The 26303-nt window shown below is 43.9% G+C and overlaps 1 protein-coding gene across 6 annotated transcripts in view; it reads right to left on the bottom strand.

The window, feature by feature from the left end:
* Positions 1–26303, bottom strand: part of LOC124789605 (RISC-loading complex subunit tarbp2-like) — a 116531-nt gene that overhangs the window by 34753 nt on the left and 55475 nt on the right. For all 6 annotated transcript variants that reach the window (XM_047257017.1, XM_047257015.1, XM_047257019.1 and 3 more), the window contains one exon: positions 17594–17714. In XM_047257017.1, the coding sequence (XP_047112973.1) occupies positions 17594–17714 (121 nt within the window). The remainder of the gene's footprint in view (positions 1–17593; positions 17715–26303) is intronic.

Raw genomic sequence — 26303 nt, 5'->3', positions numbered from 1 at the left:
AATCACTCAACAGTGTCAAAGCCTGATGGAAAATTCCATACCTTGTTAACATTTCAGACAGTGTTGCAAAAAAGTCTCACAGCTGGAGGCCTTCATTTTATAATACCAATAACGTATCAATATTATGGAAAGGGTAGTTGCTACTCACTGTATAGTGGAGATGCTGAGTCAAGGTTAAGCACAACAGAAAAGACTGTCAAACAAAGCTTTTGGCCAAACAGGCCTCTCTCTCTCTCTCTCTCTCTCTCTCTCTCTCTCTCTCTCTGTGTGTGTGTGTGTGTGTGTGTGTGTGTGTGTGTGTGTGTGTGTGTGTCCACTATATGGTGAGTAGCAACTACCCTTTTTGTAAGACTGACATTATTCCATTCTAGATTTTCCATTGTCCAATAACATATCAAAATTTTTATTCAGTACTAAAGATAAAATGCAGCCCTCTGCACAGATTGGTCTAGATAAAAATCAGTGTGAAAAAGTGTATATTGGTCAGTCCAGGCAGAGCTGTGGCAGTTAGGCTATATGAACTTTCAAGGAGGAACCGGGTAATGAAATTTTTCAAAAGCTGGCATCATTGTGTCAACAAAATTATTGTTCTTTGTGACAAGTTGCTCAATGGGACTAAAATCTTTTGAATGCTTCAAAAATTTGTTATTTCAAAGTCCTCTATTAGAGTTAACTTTTTACACTTATTTGCCACATGAAGGATTTGTAAAGAATCTATTGTTGGTTCAAGCCTGCTAATCATCAGATGTTCTGCAAACAAGGAATTATTCTTCACAGCCTGTTTCCAGGAAGTAAGTAAGTGCTTACGAAAACACATTCTACCCACACATCCTGTTTCCCTGATGTATGCACGAGGACACTGGGTGCATGCCAATGTGTAGACTACTAAATTCACAAAACAATCTCTGCTACATAGTTCATTATCGATAAGCTGATATTGAACCCAAGCCTAGGCGGAATAAGAGATTCTAACCCCATCTTTCTTAAGTAGACTTGCAAGCCTGTATGATGTGTTACCCACAAATGGTATAGTGATATACATACACTCAGATGTATTGTGAGAATTGTGGAGCCTACTATTCATAAAGGCTAATTTCAAGCAGTGCATACTGTCAATAACGCTGGAGTTGCATGCAATATATTTCGAATTATCAATTTCAGGTTTTAAAGATTCATGAATTAGTTGAATACTAGTCACATGATCACTCATTGACAAAAATAACCTGTGTTTATGAGCAGCAGGGCGGCATGAGGATCACTCCTTGTGGGTCTGCAAAAAATGTCATATTTAATCAGGGTGTATACGCTGACAAGGAAAAACAATTCCCGTATGTTTCTTGGTTAAAAATACACTTTCTCCCAGATGAAAATGCAATTTTTCCATGTTAAGTGACAGTTTACTTTCCCTTGCATTTGTAAAAAATACCAATCATTTGAAGGGTTAAGGTTTTTTGCACCGGCTTTAAACTCCCAGCACATTAGTAGTAAATGACCGTCAGCGGAAAAAAAAAAACAGATATTTGATTTGCAGCAACAAGTACACTACATATTTTCATATTACAAAACCATTAATTCTAATTCGACCAAACACAGCACGTTAGTTTCCGAAGCTTTGAAATCGAGATTGGGATGAGATTTTGCAAGCCAGTCATAGCAGATATCACTATCTTGTCAGCCAATCACAGCAGATATTCAGAGCATGGGGCAACTGATGTAGTCACCCAATAGCAACATCACTAGCGTGACCAAACAAGTAGGGAAAGTTTATGGTTTCAATTAATATACATAGTGCAGGCACAAGAAAACCTAAGCTTTCTCATATAATATTGGTCTCTCAGATTAATAAGCTACAAGAAAAGCTAAGCTTTCACTTATGATGTTGGTCTTTTATGCGCATGTTACACAAAGATGTCCCAGTAAAATTTTAACAACGACATAAACGTCGAGTTCTCTGCGCTCAAAATTCTTCTAAGTGGCTGATCCTCAAAGAGTTAAGTTTTAAATTACGCACATTCTCATACGCAACGTAATTCATCTTGCATCAAAGAAAGTTTACATTGAAAGTGACACTTTTCAAACCACCATTCGCAATATTTTCCCGAGAATTATTAGAAACATATTCATTTCAGCAGTTGCCAGTGACCCCAGAACACAATCATTACTGCGCATATGCAGCTATGACGATGTGGGAAGCATGTATGCTCATACGTTTAAAGCATTAAGAGATCTTACATTACGTCATAAAAGAAACAGGACTCCAAGAGTAACGGAATTTCGTAAACCATACTAAAACACATAATTCCGCTTGAAGTGGCCATTCATATGTACAGATTCACAACAAAGTAGGCCCCAACCTGATATTAAGCTTTTCAGTGTGGTTTTCGGCATGTAAAGTTTCTTGGTCTACCAGTCCTGCAGTATCTCATGTTTGGTTCTTTATTATGGCATAATGCCATAAGTGCCAGAAGATGAAAACATGCACTTGAAATCCAGCAAAAAGTTGAAACAAACCAATAGGATGGAATGAAACACTTCATTTCTAATAAATTGACTGCCTCAGCAGAAAAGATTAATAACAGCCCAATTTCTTTAGCAAACCGACAAAAATAGCTTCATTGTTGTGCAAGGCACTTAATGCCCAACTGTCAAAAACCTGGAAATAAAATGAAACAAAAAACTTAAACTAATAACGTATATTAGCCTTCCATAATTATGTGAATGTATTTTAATTCAATTGATGGTTCCCGGCCACAGAAATCCGTTTTGTTTCCATTTGACGTGAGAGCTGTGAACGAAGAGGAAACAGCAAAATCACTTAATGTAAACACTGTGTGCCAGAAGAATTTTTCCGGGTAGCATCCAACTGCTTGTTGCTACAGCCAACAGCCACTCTTCAAGCAGCCAGACGTAGGAGAACATACTGCTAATATGAGACTCAACTGCACTGGTGCATGGGCCCGCTGGCAACTGCTCAAACGAAGCTAATATAAACAGTTGTGACGTCACGCTCATCACAAGCAGTTTGTTGTTATGAAATATTGCATCGTCATTCATCCTAAGGCCTTTAACACATTTTGCTGTTGGCAGATGCTAACGTGTGTAGTGTGTTTCATTGCAAATGGCGCATTTCCCTTGCAACTCTGAAGTTTTACTTTATTTCTTTCTCTCATTCATGTTTTATTGCTGCAATATAATTCTGCAGTAGCAGGATACAGTAACACTCTTTGTTAGACTATTAGTTCTTAGCAATCAAATTCTAAAAAATTCCGTTGTTCCAGTTTTCTCCAGGATGAAAAAATTCCCGGGTTTCTCTCAGTTGTTCCAGGGCCTACACACCCTCTTAACGCACTGTTCTACTCACTGAAGGTTTAAATCTACACAGTTCACTGACTGACTGGGCTCCATTACTTCATATGTAAAAGATAGTTTAGGATGCAAGCCTAAAATAACTACGAGAGTATAATTACATCTTCAACCGGACGGTTAAAACTGAAAAAACATCAACATTCACATATCTACAGCAGTAACTTACTTTTTGTGCAAGGTGAGATTTCTGCTTAATATAATTGCACTCCAGACTAAATCATCATATGTATGAACAACAGTAGTGAGGTATTTGGATTTAAACCTTGAATTAGTAAAAGGGCACACCAAGTATGACATTTTCCATACACCCCTTACAAGTGATTCTGCAATCCATGCAGCCCCATGTCACTATGCAGCTCATAAACAGTTTCTTTCTGTCCATGTCTGATCAACAACTAGTACTCCAATATATCACGAATCTTTAAAACTTGAAATGGATAGTTTGAAAGATATCACATGGCTATAAAGTCGGTCTGGCAGATAGGATGCACCACACGAAATAAGCCAATATAAATAACAGGCTTCACAGTTCTCATAATCTTACTTTGCCATTTGTGGGTTAACATATCACACAGGCTTTCAGGTCTCCCTAAGAAGGATGGGGTTAGACACTCTCATTCCATCAGGGAATGGGTTCAATATCAGTTTATCACAATAGACTGCCTAGTAGAGATCACTTTGTTAATTCTGAGCTCTACAAATTAACATGTGCCCAATGCTCTCATGCATACATCAGACAAACAATATGTGTGGTTAGAACACATTCTTGTGAGAAAGAAAAATAATTTGCAGAGCACCTAATGGTTAGTAGACAAGAACCAACAACAGACTCTTCACAAATCCTTCACATGACAACTAAGAGTAAAAGAGGAAACTGAAATAACAAACTTTCTGAAGCATTCAGAAGATTTGAGTCTCAGTGAGCAACTTTCCACTAAGAACAAAATTTCTTATGACACTACGACACCTTTACAAAAATTTTCAGTACCCGGTTCCTCTATGGTTAAGTACCTACTAGCAGGATTGCTATTTGTCACTCACAATTATGACCTCATGCCGATTCCTTTCATTTTCAACTTCATATTTGTTTTCGCTACTATTAAGGCACTATTTATTAACTATTAATTTACTTGAACTATGTAATCTAAACACTATCTTGTACCATTGTTTTTAATTATCCTTCAATATGTAAATGTTGGCCACATACCTGGCACAACTAGCACCATCGTTGGGCACTTATGATCAGCTGGTCATTCAAGATGGACAAGTATGCATCTCACTGTCACAACCAACACTCTGTATAGCACAGTTACTGTTTATTATTGTGCAATATGCCTGTAGACCCCAAGTTCATCCTCTCATTAGTTTTCTCCATGATTTGGTGAGTGCGATTATTACCTCTCAGTACAGAAAGTCCATCTGAGTACTAATCTGAATTAGAATGAATTTTTATAGAAATTTATTTGCTCTCTCAGGCTTCCCTTTTTATATCTGATGACTGTGGTTATGCTCCATTCAGTGTCTACTTTTTGGCTAGTGCAGTTTACATGCCTAAAGCAAGTTCTTTTTATAAGTTTCTTAAGTCGATATCTATATAGCAGGGGTTGGAAGGCTCAAAGTCACACAACTTTATGTGATATGTATGTATGTATGTTATTAATTCACAGATCTTCTCAAGATGTGTTTCTAGTGCAAAATGCGTCAATTTTAAAATGCAAACCTGCAACAGGGACTACCTCTTTATTTGAAAATTGTGTTACTGTTGTTGAACCAAGCTGGAAATGGAATGGAGAAACGCATCTAGAACAGAACTGCTCTGTTAGATACCTAGGTTTGGTTACCACTAGGGGAAAAAAAACACGCACGTATATGGACAGTATTGTGAAAAGGATAGATTGCTATTCACCATACAGAGGATATGTTGAGTCAAGGAAAGCACAACAGAAAGATTGCTACACATGTGGGCTTTTAGCCAAAGGGCCTTCCAAACACACACACACACACACACACAATGACCACTGTCTTGGACCACAGCACTTTGCTTAACCATAATGACAGTAGGTAGTCCACAAACAGATCTCCTGTGCCATTTCCCCCCTACACCACAATCTTCTCACCATCCCCATGAACCAGCCACAAAGGAGTGCCCCTTCGTCACCCATTACCACACCAGACTGGAAAAACTGAACTACATCCTTTGCCAGAGCTTTGATTAACTATCATCATGTACTGAAATGAGGGACATCCTACCCAAAATCCTTCTCACTCCACCTAAAGTGGTGTTCCATCACCCACACAACCTTCATAACATCCTAGTCCATCCTTACGCCACTACAAATCCTAATCCCTTGCCACACAGATCGTATCCCTGTGGAAGACCCAGGTGCAGGACCTGTCCTATCCAGTCCTGTCACGGGCATATCCTAACCCATCAGAAACAAGGACAACTGAGAAAGCAGCAATGTCATACACCAGCTCTGCTGCAATCATTGCACAGCCTTTTATATTTGTATGACCACCAACCAGCTGTAAACCAGGAAGAATGGCCACCGCCAAATTGTGACCAAGAGCAAAGTAGACCACCCTGTGGCATAGCATGCAGCTGAACATAACACGCTTGATTTTAATGGCTGTTTCACTGCCCAAGCCATTTGGATCCTCTCCTCCACCAATAGCTTTTCTGAACTGCACAGATAGCAGTTATACTTACAAGAGATTCTCTGCCCCTGAAATTACCGTGTCCTCAACCTACAGTAACATACTGTCCCCACACCCTCCACCCAACAGTTTCCATGCCCTCTGTCATATCATCTCCTCTCTATTGTCGTCTCCCATATCTCCCATCCTCCACGTGCTGATCTGTGCCAATGCAGCCATCCATCTTTCTCCGCAGCCCCACAGCCCCTCGACACTGAATCTGTTGGCAGTCTAGTCCCTGCATGCTCCACCAGACTTTATACTCCAATCTGCAGTTTTCATTGTTTGAATCTTCAAATGTGATTTACCTCAAATTACTACAGGAAAGAGAGAGAGAGAGAGAGAGAGAGAGAGAGAGAGAGACCACTCTATTTTGGATTCTTTATTCCATTATTTTCTGGTCATCAGGGCTTTTGATATCTTCCACAGAGGGTACTTAACAACTGTCCAACATAATAAAAGATGTCAGATTTAATCTGAGCACCAGTGTGATGTGAGCCTATTTTCAATGCACCTTCACTATGTCATTATTTTTTAGGGCCTTATATGCTTGCGTTTCAAAACCGTATCCAGTTTTTGGGTGGTTTAAAACATGGCCTTTCTAATGAAAACAGCTTAAGAGTTTGTAGAACACTCTTTTGTAAAAGTTGATCAAAAATAGCCGTTTTGGGATTTTTAAAAAATTGTCAGCTTTGCCCTCAATTAGTAAATTATTGGAAAATATTAGGAGAATGAAATGTTATATTCTGAGACTTTGTATTGGTACATTGTCATGTGCAAAGTTTCAGGTGTATCCTGTAATTACTTTCTGAGATACAAAAAGCTGAACTTCACATTTTTTTGTGCACATAATTTTTCAGTTGACTTTGCTTCAAATTATTGATATGCAAATCATTCTTCAAGATTTTTTTATTATTATTATTTTGCTTAAGAGAGCACAAGAAGTTGTACAAGATGGTATATTTTTATTTCCTCCAAGAAAATATTGCTGGAGATAATATGTCTCAAAGTTGCTGAAAACTCACTGGGGCACTGTTGATAGCTGCATTATGGGGTCACACAAATGACTATATCTCTGCAAGTATTAAACTGGTGAAAGTAAACATTTTTCCAATGTTCACTGGGAACATGTGCAAATGATCAAATAAAAATTTCAGCAAAATCCACGATGGTCATGCAGGAACTTTTTTTCCAAAATTAGACCACTTTGCACGGAATGGCCCTGCTGAATCTCCAGTGTACACAATTTTCTGAAGTCAAAGTGTCCATACTGAAGACAACCTTGTAAAAGTAGTCCATTACGGAAAGCCATAATTCCATGACTACTGATCTCACTAGCAGTCTTCCACAGACATTGCGATCCACATTGCAAGAAACAGTCATTAAGCAGCTGCTGTTCAAGAGTGTGTGTTCAAAAAACTTGATACCTAAACACAAAGTAAATCACTTTATGAGGTTCACTGACATTTCTGCAGCAGTACCTTAATGATGGCAAAGAATTCCTCCACAGGAATGTCACAGGTGATGAGACATGGGTTGCTCACTTTACCCCAATGATCTTGCTCCCATCCATTTCCATTTCTTCTTGCACCTTTAGAAATTCTTGTGCTCTAGACAATATTTTCACAATGATGATGAGCTGAAGCCAGCTGCCAGGATTGAGGTAGCCAGCTGCCAGGATTGAGGTAGAGAGTGTGTGTGTGTGTGTGTGTGTGTGTGTGTGTGTGTGTGTGTGTGTGTGTGTGAGAGAGAGAGAGAGAGAGAGAGAGAGAGAGAGAGAGAGAGAGAGAGAGAGATGTTTATTTTTGACACAGGCCTTGTTGGCCAGAAGCTTATTGTATGTCAGTCTTTTAGTTGTGCCTACCTGCGACTTAGCATCTCCACTATATGGTAAATAGCAACTATCCTTTTCATAATATTCCTACATATCTTTGTCTTTTGGAGATTATTTTGAAACAGAAGCTATGTTTTTCTACCCACATTGAAGTTGTTCACTTCAAATGTTGTAGTGACACACTGATTAAGCTTTGCTTCACCTTGATAATGGTCTACTGATTGAAACTGGTAGCACTGAGCTTTAAACTAAACGGGTGAAAGCCATCTACAATGATATTTCACAATTATTTGACAGCTGTTAAGTCCCACCTTATAACAAATTTAAACTTATTTGCACCCTCTGTCTGAAATGAGTATCCAAATCATGATGTGGTCACTGGAGCATGAACCTTTTATCACCTCCCTCTGACTTATGTCTGCAAGGGAAAGAGAGAGTGTAACAAGAATGTAATACCTGACAATGGCCCTTAACAATTTGGCCAAGCGGTTCTAGGCGCTTCAGTCCGGAACCGCGCAACTGCTATGGTCACAAGTTCGAATCCTGTCTCGGGCATGGATGTGTGTCATGTCCTTCGTTAGGTTTAAGTAGTACTAAGTTCTAGGGGACTGATGACCTCAGATGTTAAGTCTCATAGTGTTCAGAGCCATTTGAACTTGCAGGTCTCCCAACATCACAAAGCCGTTCAAAAGCTTGACAACTGAGACAAGAGGTACTACACCAGAACCTTATATGGCCTAAAATCTCCACAAATAAGAAATGGTTAAAAAAATTGTAGGATGAACACCTGAAGCCTCACTTCTCCTCAATCTGATTTAAAAAAAAAAAAAAACAATTACCACGCATGGCACGTGATATTTTACAAACTCTCAACAGTAGCTGTGGCAGTGAAAGGAAAATGGTTGGGAGTTAGATATTGTTAATAAAACGGTCTACTCTATATTCATTATATCTCCGCCTGCACCAAGGTAAGCTTTCACTGGTGCTGCATTATTATTCCCTCCTGTTGTTGCTTTCCCATCCCAGTGTACCCCTTGCCCCTCACTTTCCTTCTCCCACTACTTGTTTAACAGTCTCTCTGTTGCGCCCTTCTGCATCTCACCATATGCACTACATGGTGAGTAGCAATCTAGCCTTCATAATATTGTCTGTATAACAATAAAGAGTTTTCATCTTATACACACTGTGGAGGAGTGAATGAAGAGTGCTGTGCAGAATGAATCTTTAAATCGTAAGTGATTATGACAGAATTATCACGAACCCGATATTGTGCAATTATGGAGTACATCATATACACTATGTGAATGGCATAATGCAAAAATGCTGATATTTGAACCAAGAAAATACTATCTTTAATCCTTTCCTTCATAAACAAAGTTATTTTTATTTTTATTTTTTTTTTTTTTTTTTGGCAAAATACATTAGTTTATTTAAGGCTTATGACTCAGGTGACTTACCTAATTACATGAGTGCAAATACAATGCTCATGGGTCATAGTTTATCTCAGTCACTTAGGGGATAGCTTGTTTTGGAGCTGGGAGATAGTCTGCCTTGACTTAACACTTTGAATGTCAAAGTTTCAATCTATCATTACTCCCTATTGGTGACAGTACTGTGAGAGCGCCAATTCATCGGTGCTCTGATTGCTTTTGTTTAGCTTGTGAAATTTACCTCTAGACGACTTCTGAGTGTCATTACAGGGAAATAGTGACAATCTATAACTCTGCTACTACATTGTTCATTTGTTGACATCATGCTTCGTAATAGTTGTCTACATTTTGTTATGTCATCCGACATTTTTGTTTTTGTGAAGTACAGTTTTTCATATTGTTTTCATTTTTCTTTAAGTTCAATGTTTTCAGTTTGTATATTTCATTCACTTTTGCAATTTGTTTTTTAAAAATGTGTCCAACAATGAAATTTGTGAGTTTTTCCAAAACAGTAGCTATACAGAGCATTTTGTGAATGCAGCAGTGGTTCAGAAAGTGACAGTGATGTTCTTGCTGGAATACAGATGGAAAGTGAAGACAGAATGGCAAATACGCAGTACACTGAAGTGACTGTACCTGAAACACCACAGCCGCTACCACATCAATTTCATGAGGTGCCTGGACCAAAGCATATGCCAACACTAGGTTCTACTGCACCTGAATATTTCAATTTGTTTTCCACTACTGTATTACCTCAACTGGAAATGGAAATGAAGTCCCATGCTTCTTGATAGAGCATACGGGAATAATGCGGGAGACCCGCACCGCCGTACTAGGCAAGGTCCTAATGGAGGTGGTTTGCCCTTGCCTTCCTTCGACAATAATGGGAATGAATGATGATGATGAAGATGAAGATGACACAACAACATCCAGTCATCTCGGGGCAGGTGAAAATCCCTGACCCCGCCGGGAATTGAACCCAGGACCACATGCTGGGGAAGCAAGAACGCTACTGCGAAACCACGAGCTGCGGACCTTATTTCAACTGTCACAAAACAAAAAATCATTCATCTACGCAATTTACATTTAAACATGCTGCTACTTTGTCCAGCTCATATAAAAAATGGAAGAATGTCACGACAGACGAGGTAATAGGTTTCATTAGCACACTTACTGAATATGGGACTCAATGAAAGACCAACATCCTCCTCATACTGGGGCACAAAACCATCTAATGCATTTCCATGGTTTGGTAAAGTGCATTGCACTCGAAAACACAAGTGTTAGGTGATAACTAGATACATCAGTTAGATTGTAATGTACTTACCAATTATTACAATTATTATTTCCGCAAATAATATTAAAAATTTAATTCTTACTATGTCATTTTATTTGGAAATTTGTATAGATTTTATGGATATTAGTGAGCTTTCTTTAAAATCACGTTTAGTGTTAATTACACAGAAAGAAAACCAAATTATTTAAAAAAATACTTTTTATTTCATCACTTGTAAACAATTAACACAGCAATATGGCAATCTGGGTACATCATAATAAACTACATACTTTTGTGAATAAGTGGTATTTTTTCATAGTTTTAAATCAAATGCAGCATGATATAAGACAATTTAAGTAGAACACTGCACGGCAGTTTCAAGATATTTGACATTTTTATCATCCATCACTCAAAACAACTGACTGCAAAAGGGTTAAGTATCGAGGAGACAGGATCTAATTTTCAGAAAGTAAGAATGTACCAGGAGTGGCTCTGAACATGTTTATGATAGTTTATTTGGTTTTCCCTTTCTTATTACTTGTCTTAACATCACATGGCACGATTTTGATTAGACACACTAGTTTGATAATGACTAAATAAATGTGTAATATTTTGGTTCCTCACAATTAATTGCTGAATACTGTGTGAACATTTGACTACCATCAAACAGACTTTGTTGTGATTTCTTATTAGAAAGTTGTTGGTTCGATACGGATACTGACTGCTAAGGAGTGTTTCGTGTGAATGAACCGAAGAGTGAAGGAATAGATGAACATGTAGAACGAACTGTGCATCAGATATGTATCCTTGTTATAGTATGGATTTGTGGCAGTTGTGTGGTACTTTTCTATTCGCAAACACATTTCGGTTATTTTTCCAAGCTCCTTCGTCACATACTTATTGAACCTAGACATTATGTGCAGAAGAAACTATCAACAGATTAACAGTTAATAAAATACAGTCTAGGGACACACACAATGTAGCCAGTTTCCAGCAGTTTTTCTTCACTAAGAAACTCAATCAGGCTGAAGGCATGTGGAGATTACTGTGGTAAGTGAGCAATGAGCATAAACTCAACTACAGCACCAGAAGCAGCCCAAATATCTGGTAGTCTCACTGTACCAGATATGGGCTGGAAGATGGATACTGCAGGATAGTACAATGCATATCAGCCAATGCCTATTGTATTACTGCTGTAGTCAGGGGACACTGTCCTGAAGAAGCAACAGAAATCTTATGTAAGTGTCACAACTTTCTAACTGGGTGGTAACTTAAACTTCATGATGTAGAGTGCATTAATAGGCAGCACAAATGGCTTGATGCACCTGACTAACTCAACCAAAAGAATGCCTTTGTATTATCACAACAATGTTATTATGATGTCCTCAGTGCACAGGTATGGTTTGGCTATGAGTGTTACCATGTCACCTCTTCTTTGCCACTCCACAATTTGAGGGAAGAAGACTTTTTTGGAATCCCTAATCATCCTAAATGTTGTAAATAGTCTTCACGGGTTTGCCACTGGATCACGTTGTGAAAATTCTACAATATTTGCTCAGAGCAACTATCCGACATCTTCAGGTGGTTCAACCTTGCTGGTGGCTAGGAACCACTGATGGTATCCCCACGTAAATGCCACAATTCTAGAACATGTGCATGAAGAATGTGGAGGCGATAGTGCATTACATACGTTAGTTCATAGAGCAAATGTGGTATCTGATCCTGTATGCCCGTCGAGTGAAATACAACATTTGGAGACTGTGTTCCGATAAAACGGTTATTCTGAGAGATACGTAATGCATTCAGGCCCAGGTGAGTTCCATCTGTGCAGCAGAATTAAGATACGAAGGCACCCATCACTTTGGCCTTTTTTGGTGCCATGTCGTCAAGAATCTGAAGAGTCCTCAGAAGACATGGCATTAAGTGTGTTTTTCAAGCATCTGCAAAACTGAGAAACCTGTTGGGTTTGGTTAAGGAAGATCTTGGCCTGAGGAAATGTGGTGTGTACAAGGTTCCCTGCCAATGTGGGGCAGCATATATAGGCCAGACATGTCTCACAGTACAAGAATGCTGTGATGAACATCAGCGTCATACATGCCTTCGCCAACCTGATCAGTCGGCAATTGAGGAACACTGTCTAAATGCAGGACATCGCATGATTCATGAAAAGACTGAAGTCTTACCTCCGGCATAATCTTTCTGGGATTGTGTCATTAGGGAACCAATACAAATATGTACAGCTGATAATCTCATCAACAGGGATGCAGGATTTCAACTGAGCACAGCCTGGACCCCTGCATTGGCTGCTATTAAATCATGACACAAAAATCATGGTTTTTTGATAACAAACCGTCGTAACATTGGTCTAGTATGGTCTTTGGTGGGTAACGTCTGGCCACACTGTTAGTAAATGCAGCGTACAGCGCATCCGCACCAGAGCCGCTCTGCAATTTTCAGTAGGGGCGTTTGAATATGGTGCCATCTACAAATCACTTGCGCATTCACGATTTCAGCACCTGCACATTCTTCACCCCCCCCCCCCCCCCCCCACCATGAACCATGGACCTTGCCGTTGGTGGGGAGGCTTGCGTGCCTCAGCGATACAGATAGCCGTACCGTAGGTGCAACCACAACAGAGGGGTATCTGTTGAGAGGCCAGACAAACGTGTGGTTCCTGAAGAGGGGCAGCAGCCTTTTCAGTAGTTGCAAGGGCAACAGTCTGGATGATTGACTGATCTGGCCTTGTAACAATAACCAAAACGGCCTTGCTGTGCTGGTACTGCGAACGGCTGAAAGCAAGGGGAAACTACAGCCGTAATTTTTCCCGAGGGCATGCAGCTTTACTGTATGATTACATGATGATGGCGTCCTCTTGGGTAAAATATTCCGGAGGTAAAATAGTCCCCCATTCGGATCTCCGGGCGGGACTACTCAAGAGGATGTCGTTATCAGGAGAAAGAAAACTGGCGTTCTACGGATCGGAGCGTGGAATGTCAGATCCCTTAATCGGGCAGGTAGGTTAGAAAATTTAAAAAGGGAAATGGATAGGTTGAAGTTAGATATACTGGGAATTAGTGAAGTTCGGTGGCAGGAGGAAAGACTTCTGGTCAGGTGACTACAGGGTTATAAACACAAAATCAAATAGGGGTAATGCAGGAGTAGGTTTAATAATGAATAGGAAAATAGGAATGCGGGTAAGCTACTACAAACAGCATAGTGAACGCATTATTGTGGCCAAGATAGATATGAAGCCCACGCCTACTACAGTAGTACAAGTTTATATGCCAACTAGCTCTGCAGATGACGAAGAAATTGAAGAAATGTATGATGAAATAAAAGAAATTATTCATGTAGTGAAGGGAGACGAAAATTTAATAGTCATGGGTGACCGGAATTCGTCAGTAGGAAAAGGGAGAGAAGGAAACATAGTAGGTGAATATGGATTGGGGGACAGAAATGAAAGAGGAAGCCGCCTGGTCGAATTTTGCACAGAGCACAACATAATCATAACTAACACTTGGTTTAAGAATCATGAAAGAAGGTTGTATACATGGAAGAACCCTGGAGATACTAAAAGGTATCAGATAGATTATATAATGGTAAGACAGAGATTTAGGAACCAGGTTTTAAATTGTAAGACATTTCCAGGGGCAGATGTGGACTCTGACCACAATCTATTGGTTATGACCTGTAGATTAAAACTGAAGAAACTGCAAAAAGGTGGGAATTTAAGGAGATGTGACCTGGATAAACTAAAAGAACCAGAGGTTGTACAGAGATTCAGGGAGAGCATAAGGGAGCAATTGACAGGAATGGGGGAAATAAATACAGTAGAAGAAGAATGGGTAGCTTTGAGGGATGAAGTAGTGAAGGCAGCAGAGGATCAAGTAGGTAAAAAGACGAGGGCTAGTAGAAATCCTTGGGTAACAGAAGAAATATTGAATTTAATTGATGAAAGGAGAAAATATAAAAATGCAGTAAGTGAAACAGGCAAAAAGGAATACAAACGTCTCAAAAATGAGATCGACAGGAAGTGCAAAATGGCTAAGCAGGGATGGCTAGAGGACAAATGTAAGGATGTAGAGGCCTATCTCACTAGGGGTAAGATAGATACCGCCTACAGGAAAATTAGAGACCTTTGGAGATAAGAGAACGACTTGTATGAATATCAAGAGCTCAGATGGAAACCCAGTTCTAAGCAAAGAAGGGAAAGCAGAAAGGTGGAAGGAGTATATAGAGGGTCTATACAAGGGCGATGTACTTGAGGACAATATTATGGAAATGGAAGAGGATGTAGATGAAGGTGAAATGGGAGATATGATACTGCGTGAAGAGTTTGACAGAGCACTGAAAGACCTGAGTTGAAACAAGGCCCCCGGAGTAGACAATATTCCATTGGAACTACTGACGGCCGTGGGAGAGCCAGTCCTGACAAAACTCTACCATCTGGTGAGCAAGATGTATGAAACAGGCGAAATACCCTCAGACTTCAAGAAGAATATAATAATTCCAATCCCAAAGAAAGCAGGTGTTGACAGATGTGAAAATTACCGAACTATCAGCTTAATAAGTCACAGCTGCAAAATACTAACACGAATTCTTTACAGACGAATGGAAAAACTAGTAGAAGCCAACCTCGGGGAAGATCAGTTTGGATTCCGTAGAAACACTGGAACACGTGAGGCAATACTGACCTTACGACTTATCTTAGAAGAAAGATTAAGGAAAGGCAAACCTACGTTTCTAGCATTTGTAGACTTAGAGAAAGCTTTTGACAATGTTGACTGGAATACTCTCTTTCAAATTCTAAAGGTGGCAGGGGTAAAATACAGGGAGCGAAAGGCTATTTACAATTTGTACAGAAACCAGATGGCAGCTATAAGAGTCGAGGGACATGAAAGGGAAGCAGTGGTTGGGAAGGGAGTAAGACAGGGTTGTAGCCTCTCCCCGATGTTGTTCAATCTGTATATTGAGCAAGCAGTAAAGGAAACAAAAGAAAAATTCGGAGTAGGTATTAAAATTCATGGAGAAGAAATAGAAACTTTGAGGTTCGCCGATGACATTGTAATTCTGTCAGAGACAGCAAAGGACTTGGAACAGCAGTTGAATGGAATGGACAGTGTCTTGAAAGGAGGATATAAGATGAACATCAACAAAAGCAAAACAAGGATAATGGAATGTAGTCTAATCAAGTCGGGTGATGCTGAGGGAATTAGATTAGGAAATGAGACACTTAAAGTAGTAAAGGAGTTTTGCTATTTGGGGAGCAAAATAACTGATGATGGTCGAAGTAGAGAGGATATAAAATGTAGGCTGGCAATGGCAAGGAAAGCGTTTCTGAAGAAGAGAAATTTGTTAACATCCAGTATAGATTTAAGTGTCAGGAAGTCATTTCTGAAAGTATTCGTATGGAGTGTAGCCATGTATGGAAGTGAAACATGGACGATAAATAGTTTGGACAAGAAGAGAATAGAAGCTTTCGAAATGTGGTGCTACAGAAGAATGCTGAAGATTAGATGGGTAGATCACATAACTAATGAGGAAGTATTGAATAGGATTGGGGAGAAGAGAAGTTTGTGGCACAACTTGACCAGAAGAAGGGATCGGTTGGTAGGGCATGTTCTGAGGCATCAAGGGATCACCAATTTAGTATTGGAGGGCAGCGTGGAGGGTAAAAATCGTAGAGGGAGACCAAGAGATGAATACACTAAGCAGATTCAGAAGGATGTAGGTTGCAGTAGGTACTGGGAGATGAAAAAGCTTGCACAGGATAGAGTAGCATGGAGAGCTGCATCAAACCAGTCTCAGGACTGAAGACCACAACAACAACAACAACAACAACACACATTCTTCACACGCGTCTTCTACAAACCGGGCATCGATGTACGGATACCATCAATCATACCTAGCCACCAGCAAGATTGAACCACCTGAAGATGTCAGACAGTTGCTCCGAGGAAATATTGTGGAATTTGCACAATGTGATCCAGCAGCAAACTCGTGAAGACTACAACATACCTGCCAGGAAAGCTTGAAGAATCACATCCTAAATATGGTCCGAACACTTCAATAGCTGATTTAAAGGTTCACAAGTATTTCAAATACAATGACATGTCAATCACCATTGACAAGCTTACAAATAGCTTCAATGGCCTGTGTTATGATGCTGGTGTCCGAATGGCAAGAGTGGATCATGTTTTGAACACTCATCCTGTTTGATGGGATTAAACTAGTACTTCGCTAAGGTGATGAAGGAGTACTTCTCCAAACGGTGCGGTAGTAAATTTCATGACAATTTTTATTCTAATATGGTGTTCAACTGTGGGCTGAGAGCAACACTCCGAAGGTCAGTGCTCCCAAATATCCATTTTCACATTACCTGAAAACCTTTAACACCCTCATACACGAACTGGGCATTCAATGCGAAAAGGCTCACTGATTCAAATTTGTAGTGGAGAGTGTGTGTGTGTGTGTGTGTGTGTGTGTGTGTGTGTGTGTGTGTGTGCGTAGGAAGAGATCTGGCAGTAGCTACCTTATTTTCATCTAACTCATCAATGTTAAAATTTACTGTGGGGACTACAATAATATGTAAATTTGGTGGCTGTGTGTGGCAAAAACCTTTCGTGTATTGTGGACAGTGAAGTAACCAACTTGAGAATGCATACTTCAAAAGTGAATATTTTAAAAGGATAAATTTCTCAATCATTTTTAGTTTTTGCTTTGCTACTGTTCACACCTCAAATCCTAAAATAAACCAGTAAATTTCATAAGAATGCTATGACTGATATCAGTTTAAGTAGCCACCATATGACTCCTATTTTTTTTTTTATATTTCCAACATACCTCACCGTAAAACAAATTAATGAGTAAATTTTAAGAATGTTTAATCCTATTTCATATCACACTGAAAGTCAGTACTTCACCGAAAAGTCTGCGACAAACATTTCCGATATCTACATTTTTAACTGAAAAAAAGTAACAACAACATACCACAGAGGAGGGACTCGACCCACAGGGACTGATCCTCGGTCTGGGTTTCCAGCTTCTCTAATCAAATCCATAAGATTCTTGGCAGCGGAGTGTTTTGCTTCTTGCTTGGTTTTACCATTACCTGGGTAAAAATAAATATATGTGTTCCATAAATCAATATGCAATAACATTGCTTTTCAGAAGCTAGCTTTACAATTAGTAAACACATCACAAACTGAGCTCATGCACTGCTGCTTGCACAAACATGCTTGTGTTGTTGTACCACTCTAGTCTATCCTGTGCAAGACCCTTCATCTCTGTTGGGATGGATAACAAACTACATAAATGTAGTGCTAAAAATGAAATGGGGACGAAGTAAATTGAGTCTGTAGGAGATATCCTTGTATAGTGAAACAAGGTGAACCAAGAAAAATATAAATGTTGCATGTTAAACAAAAATATGGTGTAGTGGGAAAAAGAGTTTGGTGCAGTAGTTTACGAAGGTGTGATTTAAAGTTAAGAAAGGGATAAAAATAGGGAGGCGAAGAAAATTTGGGGGGGAGAGAATAAACCAGAGGAGTAAGAGGAGATGTATAGAGAAGGTAGGAGGACAACTGTATGACAAAATATCTACAACAATAATGTATCAATGTTTTACTTTCCAATCATTCACTCTTTCAATATCTGTTATGTGAAAACAAAAAACTTCATTTTCTCTTAGCTTCTGATATTCTATTTTAGTCTCATTAAACAGACAAGGATTTCAGCTTAAGAGGACTCACTTTTTGACAGTTTGTCAATCATGAGAGCACACTTTACACATGGAGCTCTGTGCTCAAATGCAGGAGCAACCCTCTTGTACAACAAATATAAGTAAAACTAAAGTAACTTTGCAACTGAATCTGAGTGCACTTTATGGATGCTATTATTGGTAAATAATACAAGATGATTTTCGTAAAAAAATAGATAACAGGAAATAAAATGTAATAGGAGTATGCATAATGAAGCAAGAAGTAAACAAAATCAGAAATTTATTCAATGTCTAAGCATAAACAATTAGTGAAAGTCACCAGGTGTACTGCAAACAATAGATTTGTAGATTCGTTTCAAGAAATGGGGGGTGGGGCACTAGTGAGTGGACACACACACACACACACACACACACACACACACACACACACGACAGGTGGGGGTTGGGGTTGGGGGGCTACTGGTGCGGAAGGCTTGGGGGACTGGTAGTGCAGGGCAGGGGGACTTGGGATACGGTAGCAGGGGGGGTGGCCGGTAGTGGGGGGCGGGGAGTGAGTGACCGGTGGTGGGGGGGCGGTGGGGGGTGAGTGACCGGCGGTGGGGGGGGGGGGGCGGGGGGTGAGTGACCGGCAGTGGGGGGGGGCGGGGGGTGAGTGACCGGCGGTGGGGAGGGCGGGGGGTGAGTGACCGGCGGTGGGGAGGGCGGGGGGTGAGTGACCGGCGGTGGGGGGGGGCGGGGGGTGAGTGACCGGCGGTGGGGAGGGCGGGGGGTGAGTGACCGGCGGTGGGGAGGGCGGGGGGTGAGTGACCGGCGGTGGGGGGGGGCGGGGGGTGAGTGACCGGCGGTGGGGGGGCGGGGGGTGAGTGACCGGCGGTGGGGGGGCGGGGGTGAGTGACCGGCGGTGGGGGGGGCGGGGGTGAGTGACCGGCGGTGGGGGGGGCGGGGGTGAGTGACCGGCGGTGTGGGGGCGGGGGGGGGGGGGGAGTGACCGGCGGTGTGGGGGCGGGGGGGGAGTGACCGGCGGTGTGGGGGCGGGGGGGTGAGTGACCGGCGGTGTGGGGGCGGGGGGGTGAGTGACCGGCGGTGTGGGGGCGGGGGGTGAGTGACCGGCGGTGGGGGGCGGGGGGTGAGTGACCGGCGGTGGGGGGCGGGGGGTGAGTGACCGGCGGTGGGGGGCGGGGGGTGAGTGACCGGCGGTGGGGGGCGGGGGGTGAGTGACCGGCGGTGGGGGGCGGGGGGTGAGTGACCGGCGGTGGGGGGCGGGGGGTGAGTGACCGGCGGTGGGGGGCGGTGGGTGAGTGACCGGCGGTGGGGGGCGGTGGGTGAGTGACCGGCGGTGGGGGGCGGTGGGTGAGTGACCGGCGGTGGGGGGCGGTGGGTGAGTGACCGGCGGTGGGGGGCGGTGGGTGAGTGACCGGCGGTGGGGGGCGGTGGGTGAGTGACCGGCGGTGGGGGGCGGTGGGTGAGTGACCGGCGGTGGGGGGCGGTGGGTGAGTGACCGGCGGTGGGGGGCGGTGGGTGAGTGACCGGCGGTGGGGGGCGGTGGGTGAGTGACCGGCGGTGGGGGGCGGTGGGTGAGTGACCGGCGGTGGGGGGCGGTGGGTGAGTGACCGGCGGTGGGGGCGGTGGGTGAGTGACCGGCGGTGGGGGCGGTGGGTGAGTGACAGGCGGTGGGGGGCGGTGGGTGAGTGACAGGCGGTGGGGGGCGGTGGGTGAGTGACAGGCGGTGGGGGGCGGTGGGTGAGTGACAGGCGGTGGGGGGCGGTGGTTGAGTGACAGGCGGTGGGGGGCGGTGGGTGAGTGACAGGCGGTGGGGGGCGGTGGGTGAGTGACCGGCGGTGGGGGGCGGGGATTAGTGCCCGGTAGTGGGGGCGGGAGTGGGGTTGACGGGGAGTGGGGCGGGAGTGGGGGGGGTGACCGGTAGTGGGGGCGAGGGGGTTGACGGGTAGTGGGGGCGAGGGGGGTTGACGGGTAGGGGGGCGGGAGAGGGGGGGCGCGTCCGGTTGGGGGGCGGGAGAGGGGGGGGGCGTGGCCGGTAGTGGGGCGGGAGTGGGGGTGACGTGACCGGTAGTAGGGCGTGAGTGGGGGTGACGTGACCGGTAGTAGGGCGTGAGTGGGGGTGACGTGACCGGTAGTAGGGCGTGAGTGGGGGGGATCGTGACCGGTAGTAGGGCGTGAGTGGGGGGGGGGATCGTGACCGGTAGCAGGGCGTGAGTGGGGGGGGGGGGGTCGTGACCGGTAGCAGGGCGTGAGTGGGGGGGGGGGGGTCGTGATCGGTAGCAGGGCGTGAGTGGGGGGGGGGGGTCGTGACCGGTAGCAGGGCGTGAGTGGGGGGGGGGGGGGATCGTGACCGGTAGCAGGGCGTGAGTGGGAGGGGGGGGGATCGTGACCGGTAGCAGGGCGTGAGTGGGGGGGGGGGCGATCGTGACCGGTAGCAGGGCGTGAGTGAGGGGGGGGGGGGATCGTGACCGGTAGCAGGGCGTGAGTGAGGGGGGGGGGGATCGTGACCGGTAGCAGGGCGTGAGTGAGGGCGGGGGGGATTGTGACCGGTAGCAGGGCGTGAGTGAGGGGGGGGGGATCGTGACCGGTAGCAGGGCGTGAGTGGGGGGGGGGGGATCGTGACCGGTAGCAGGGCGTGAGTGGGGGGGGGGGGGATCGTGACCGGTAGCAGGGCGTGAGTGGGGGGGGGGGGGATCGTGACCGGTAGCAGGGCGTGAGTGGGGGGGGGGATCGTGACCGGTAGCAGGGCGTGAGTGGGGGGGGGGGATCGTGACCGGTAGCAGGGCGTGAGTGGGGGGGATCGTGACCGGTAGCAGGGCGTGAGTGGGGGGGATCGTGACCGGTAGCAGGGCGTGAGTGGGGGGGATCGTGACCGGTAGCAGGGCGTGAGTGGGGGGGATCGTGACCGGTAGCAGGGCGTGAGGGGGGGGGATCGTGACCGGTAGCAGGGCGTGAGGGGGGGGGATCGTGACCGGTAGCAGGGCGTGAGTGGGGGGGATCGTGACCGGTAGCAGGGCGTGAGTGGGGGGGATCGTGACCGGTAGCAGGGCGTGAGTGGGGGGGATCGTAACCGGTAGCAGGGCGTGAGTGGGGGGGATCGTGACCGGTAGCAGGGCGTGAGTGGGGGGGATCGTGACCGGTAGCAGGGCGTGAGTGGGGGGGGGGGGGATCGTGACCGGTAGCAGGGCGTGAGTGGGGGGGGGGGATCGTGACAGGTAGCAGGGCGTGAGTGGGGGGGGGGATCGTGACTGGTAGCAGGGCGTGAGTGGGGGGGGGGGGGGGGATCGTGACCGGTAGCAGGGCGTGAGTGGGGGGGATCGTGACCGGTAGCAGGGCGTGAGTGGGGGGGATCGTGACCGGTAGCAGGGCGTGAGTGGGGGGGGATCGTGACCGGTAGCAGGGCGTGAGTGGGGGGGATCGTGACCGGTAGCAGGGCGTGAGTGGGGGGGATCGTGACCGGTAGCAGGGCGTGAGTGGGGGGGATCGTGACCGGTAGCAGGGCGTGAGTGGGGGGGATCGTGACCGGTAGCAGGGCGTGAGTGGGGGGGATCGTGACCGGTAGCAGGGCGTGAGTGGGGGGGATCGTGACCGGTAGCAGGGCGTGAGTGGGGGGGATCGTGACCGGTAGCAGGGCGTGAGTGGGGGGGATCGTGACCGGTAGCAGGGCGTGAGTGGGGGGGATCGTGACCGGTAGCAGGGCGTGAGTGGGGGGGGATCGTGACCGGTAGCAGGGCGTGAGTGGGGGGGATCGTGACCGGTAGCAGGGCGTGAGTGGGGGGGATCGTGACCGGTAGCAGGGCGTGAGTGGGGGGGATCGTGACCGGTAGCAGGGCGTGAGTGGGGGGGGGATCGTGACCGGTAGCAGGGCGTGAGTGGGGGGGATCGTGACCGGTAGCAGGGCGTGAGTGGGGGGGATCGTGACCGGTAGCAGGGCGTGAGTGGGGGGGATCGTGACCGGTAGCAGGGCGTGAGTGGGGGGGATCGTGACCGGTAGCAGGGCGTGAGTGGGGGGGATCGCGACCGGTGGTGTCTACCTGCTGCGAAGGGTCGGGTCCCTTGTCTCCCCCCCCCCCCCCTTCTCTTCCTCCTACTCCTCCTCCTCCTCACCCGCCCGCCCAGTTTGCTTTCGGCCAACCAGTGTGGCCGAGTGCTTCAGTCTGGAACCACGCGACCGTTACGGTCGCAGGTTCGAATCCTGCCTCGGGCATGGTTGTGTGTGATGTCCTTAGGTCAGTTAGGTTTAAGTAGTTCTAAGTTCTAGGGAACTGATGACCTCAGATGTTAAGTCCCATAGTGCTCAGAGCCATTAGTTTGCTTTCGAAGTTCCTAATGTGACCATCAGCATGGAAGTTATTACAACGAACAAGGGCATGCCTCCTGCTCATTACAAAGGTTATGCATATCTTAAACAGAGGGAATATAAAGAAGGTGTTGTTACATGGATGTGCTTATGCCGAAAAACGGATCATTGCAAGGGAAAGCTGCTTTAGAGGAACGGAAAAGTGTTGAACGTATTAGAAAATCTCTGTGGACCACCTGACGATGCGGCTCTGAAAGTGAGAAGGCAAGTGGAAAGGGCGAAGAGAAGGTCCCGAGAAGAAACTACTCAGTTATCGGAGATATACGCGGATGAAATGGGAAATCTACATAATAAAGTTTATGACTTTGTTACAGTGATGCCTAATTCAGAATCTATGAAGAGAACCATGCGTCGTCGATGGAGTCAAGAGTGGGGGAACCAACAAGAGCCTAAGAACTCTTATGAAATTGATCTTCATGAAGATCTATTAAAAATGGGAGATTGCAGTAGTTTTCTTGTGGAAGACGATAGATTAGAGGTGAGAATAATGATTTTTAGTGGAAGCAAAGGAAAAGAAAGTTTAAAAACATGTTCCCATTTTTTATGGATGGAACATTTAGGAGATGCAGCAAGCAGTTTGCACAAATCTACACCATACACATAGACTTAGGAGGCCCAATTAAAGAAACAAACATTCTTCCTACTGAATTTGCACTGTTCCCTAATAAGATGAAAGACACATATGTTCGTCTTTTTCGTTTGATAAAAAAGGCAGTATCTGAGTGGTGTCCTAAACAAGTAAAGGTGGACTTTGAGGCAGCTGCGATATCGGCCACTCGTCAAGTTTTTCCCACAACTGAAATAAATGGATTCTATTTCCATATGAAGAAGAGTTTATGGGAAGAATTCGAATTCTCAGTCTAACTGAGGAGTACCGCCAGAACGAGGATTTAAGACTTCACGTCAGCATGTGTGCAGCGCTGGCAGTTGTAAAACCAGATGGATTGAGATTCATGCAGAAGCTCCTGATAACGGAAGGTTCTGTCAATTTTTTGACGACTTTGTGGATAACTGGCTAGAGAATGAGGATATCGCAATAGAAATGTGGGACTGTTACGAAATAAGGCACTGAACGACGACTGCTGTTGAAGGGTGGCACAACAAAATAAATAGTGTTATTGGAAACCCTCACCCAAGAATCAACTATTTGGTGGAGTGCTTGAAAAAGGAAGTAGAGCTCACAAACTGCATGCACATGAAATTGGAAATGAATCTTGAAGGTAAGAAGAGGAAGAAGAAGTACATGAAGCTGGACGACAGGATAGAGAATTATGAAGAGACAGGCAACATTAGGCCTTGCTTGAAAGCCATTGCCCATATTCAGAAACTGGACTAAAATACATTAAAAATAATGTATTAAAAAATTATGAAGACCACTGAGTCCTCGCAGATTACTGAGATAAAATTATCAAAACACTGAAGCAGCATTATCGAAGCTAATATTAATTTGTAATTGTAAATAGAATGTACCTTCGTTTGGTGTGTTTAGGCTGATTTTACACATGCAAGAATGGTAAACGGTCATTTATCATTTTGCCTGTGCAAAGTGTGATGCGAATCAGTTTCTTAATGTAAAAATTAAGAAGTGTTTCAAGCCTCACAAAAATATCCTTATTGTTGTCACGTTAAGATAACTTTTTTCTACCTTCCAATATTATGACCATACTGTTAAATAATTGAGAGTTCTAAAATAATTTTCTGAAGCTTCAGAATCGCGACTATCATCTAAAATATCATGCTTTGTTAAACTGATAGTATACGCTTTTGTAAAAGAAAATGGGAACTAAACCTTTGAATTGCACCTAAAATTGACATTCCAAAACTGATCTGATGCTAAGGTTGACAATTTTGGCACCTCAAATATTTTTTATTTAAGTTTAGCTGCAAACATTTAAAGTAGATGTAAATCTACTTAAGTACATTTACATATAGTCCTTTAAAAATTAAAATTTCTTACTAAATTGTTGATTATCTTTAAACAGGTCAGTAAAAGCAAGGAGCTTACGACTGAAAATTAATTGTTACTAAAGAACACCAGAATAAAATGTATTAGACCTACTTTTCTTATACATTAGAGACTTTTTGAAAAGTTATTTGATCATTTCCTCTGTCTCTGAAAGTGTAATTTCAGTTGCTTTGCAACACCAGGGATATCTAATTCTAAATTATGTTTGCAGCTATTCTCATTTCGAATTATGGAATATTTACTTCGTCTTCTTTGGTGAAGGAATTTCGAAAAATGCATTTACTAACTCCACTTTAGTGGCACTGTCATCAGTAACATTACCGTCGCTGTCACGCAGTAAAGGTACTTACTGAGCCTTTCTGCTGGTTTACTTAACATGGGACCAGTATCTCTCTGGATTTTCCGCCACATTTCTAGAGCGAGCTTCGTTGAGGAAACTATTAAATGCATTTTGCATTGAAATCCGCACCAAATTTAGAGCCTCAGTAAAACTTCACCAATCTTGGAGATTTTGGGTTTATCCAAATTATACGTGCCTTTTGCCGCGCTCCTGCAACAGCTTTCTGTCCTGTTTTGTGTACCAACTACCTTGAGTTCCCTTGATACTATTTCTTTGAACTTACGCCACATATGGTACTCATTTACATAGTGTGGAAGTATTGGAGACTATCTCTTAGAAAGATGTCACCTGAATTTTTAGCTGCTTTTATAGATATATTTCGCATTTAGTTTTGATGAATTTCTTTGTTACAGACGTGAGCCTCGCTACGACTGCGTGTTCACTAATCCCTATATCCGTTGTGATGCTCAGGATTATTTGTGGCTAAGAGGTCAAGTGCGTTTTCGTAACCATGGCCTCGTCAACTAATTGTTAAAAATAATTTTAAAAAAAGCATTTAGAACAATTACGGAAGTTGTTTTCTATTTACAATAGGGTTTATAAAAATCTATTTTTGTCAACATGCGGTAGGTAGACTGAAGTAACTGCCAACTTTAATTGTATGAGTAGGGTACCTATTTACGATGAGACTCAAGTTTTCTTTGAACTGTTCAGTAACTGTTTCATCTGAGACAGGGGGCGGTAAAAGGATCCAGTTATTAATTTATTCCGGTTGTCGAATATAACCTCTGCCCACACTAAGTCACAGGAACTATCTGCTTCAAAGTCGATTGTGAACTTACATTTTTTTCTGTTTTCTTGTTTCTGTTGTAGTGCAGGTAATTACAATTACGGCTTTTCCCTCCAGAACCTAAGATGCTTTCTCTGTGACCCTGCAAATACCAGAGCTAAACAATGTAGAACAACAACGTACGTTACAAGCGTAGCATTCTGTATTACTTCATTTCCTTTTTTCTAACATTTTAAAATTGTCGACTTTAGATGACACCTCAATCATAGATGTTCCTATCACTATCTAGTGAACGTGTTTTCAGTTATGTTTTGAACATTGCCCCGCTACACTCTATTAACTAATGTTTTTAGAGAGTAAATTAATATGGAGTATGTCGTTCTTCTTTTCAAAAATTCACATACACATTTATTCTTTCCCTATTGCCTTTTGGGTATGCAGTTGTAGTAATTATAGTCGGCACAAATGCAGAGCTCAAAAAGAAATGATTAGCGTACATTCGCATTCTCGTTACATCGTTCCTT

This window comes from Schistocerca piceifrons, chromosome 3 (assembly GCF_021461385.2).
Source record: "Schistocerca piceifrons isolate TAMUIC-IGC-003096 chromosome 3, iqSchPice1.1, whole genome shotgun sequence".
NCBI lineage: Eukaryota > Metazoa > Arthropoda > Insecta > Orthoptera > Acrididae > Schistocerca > Schistocerca piceifrons.
This window is presented reverse-complemented; position numbering and strand designations above follow the sequence as displayed.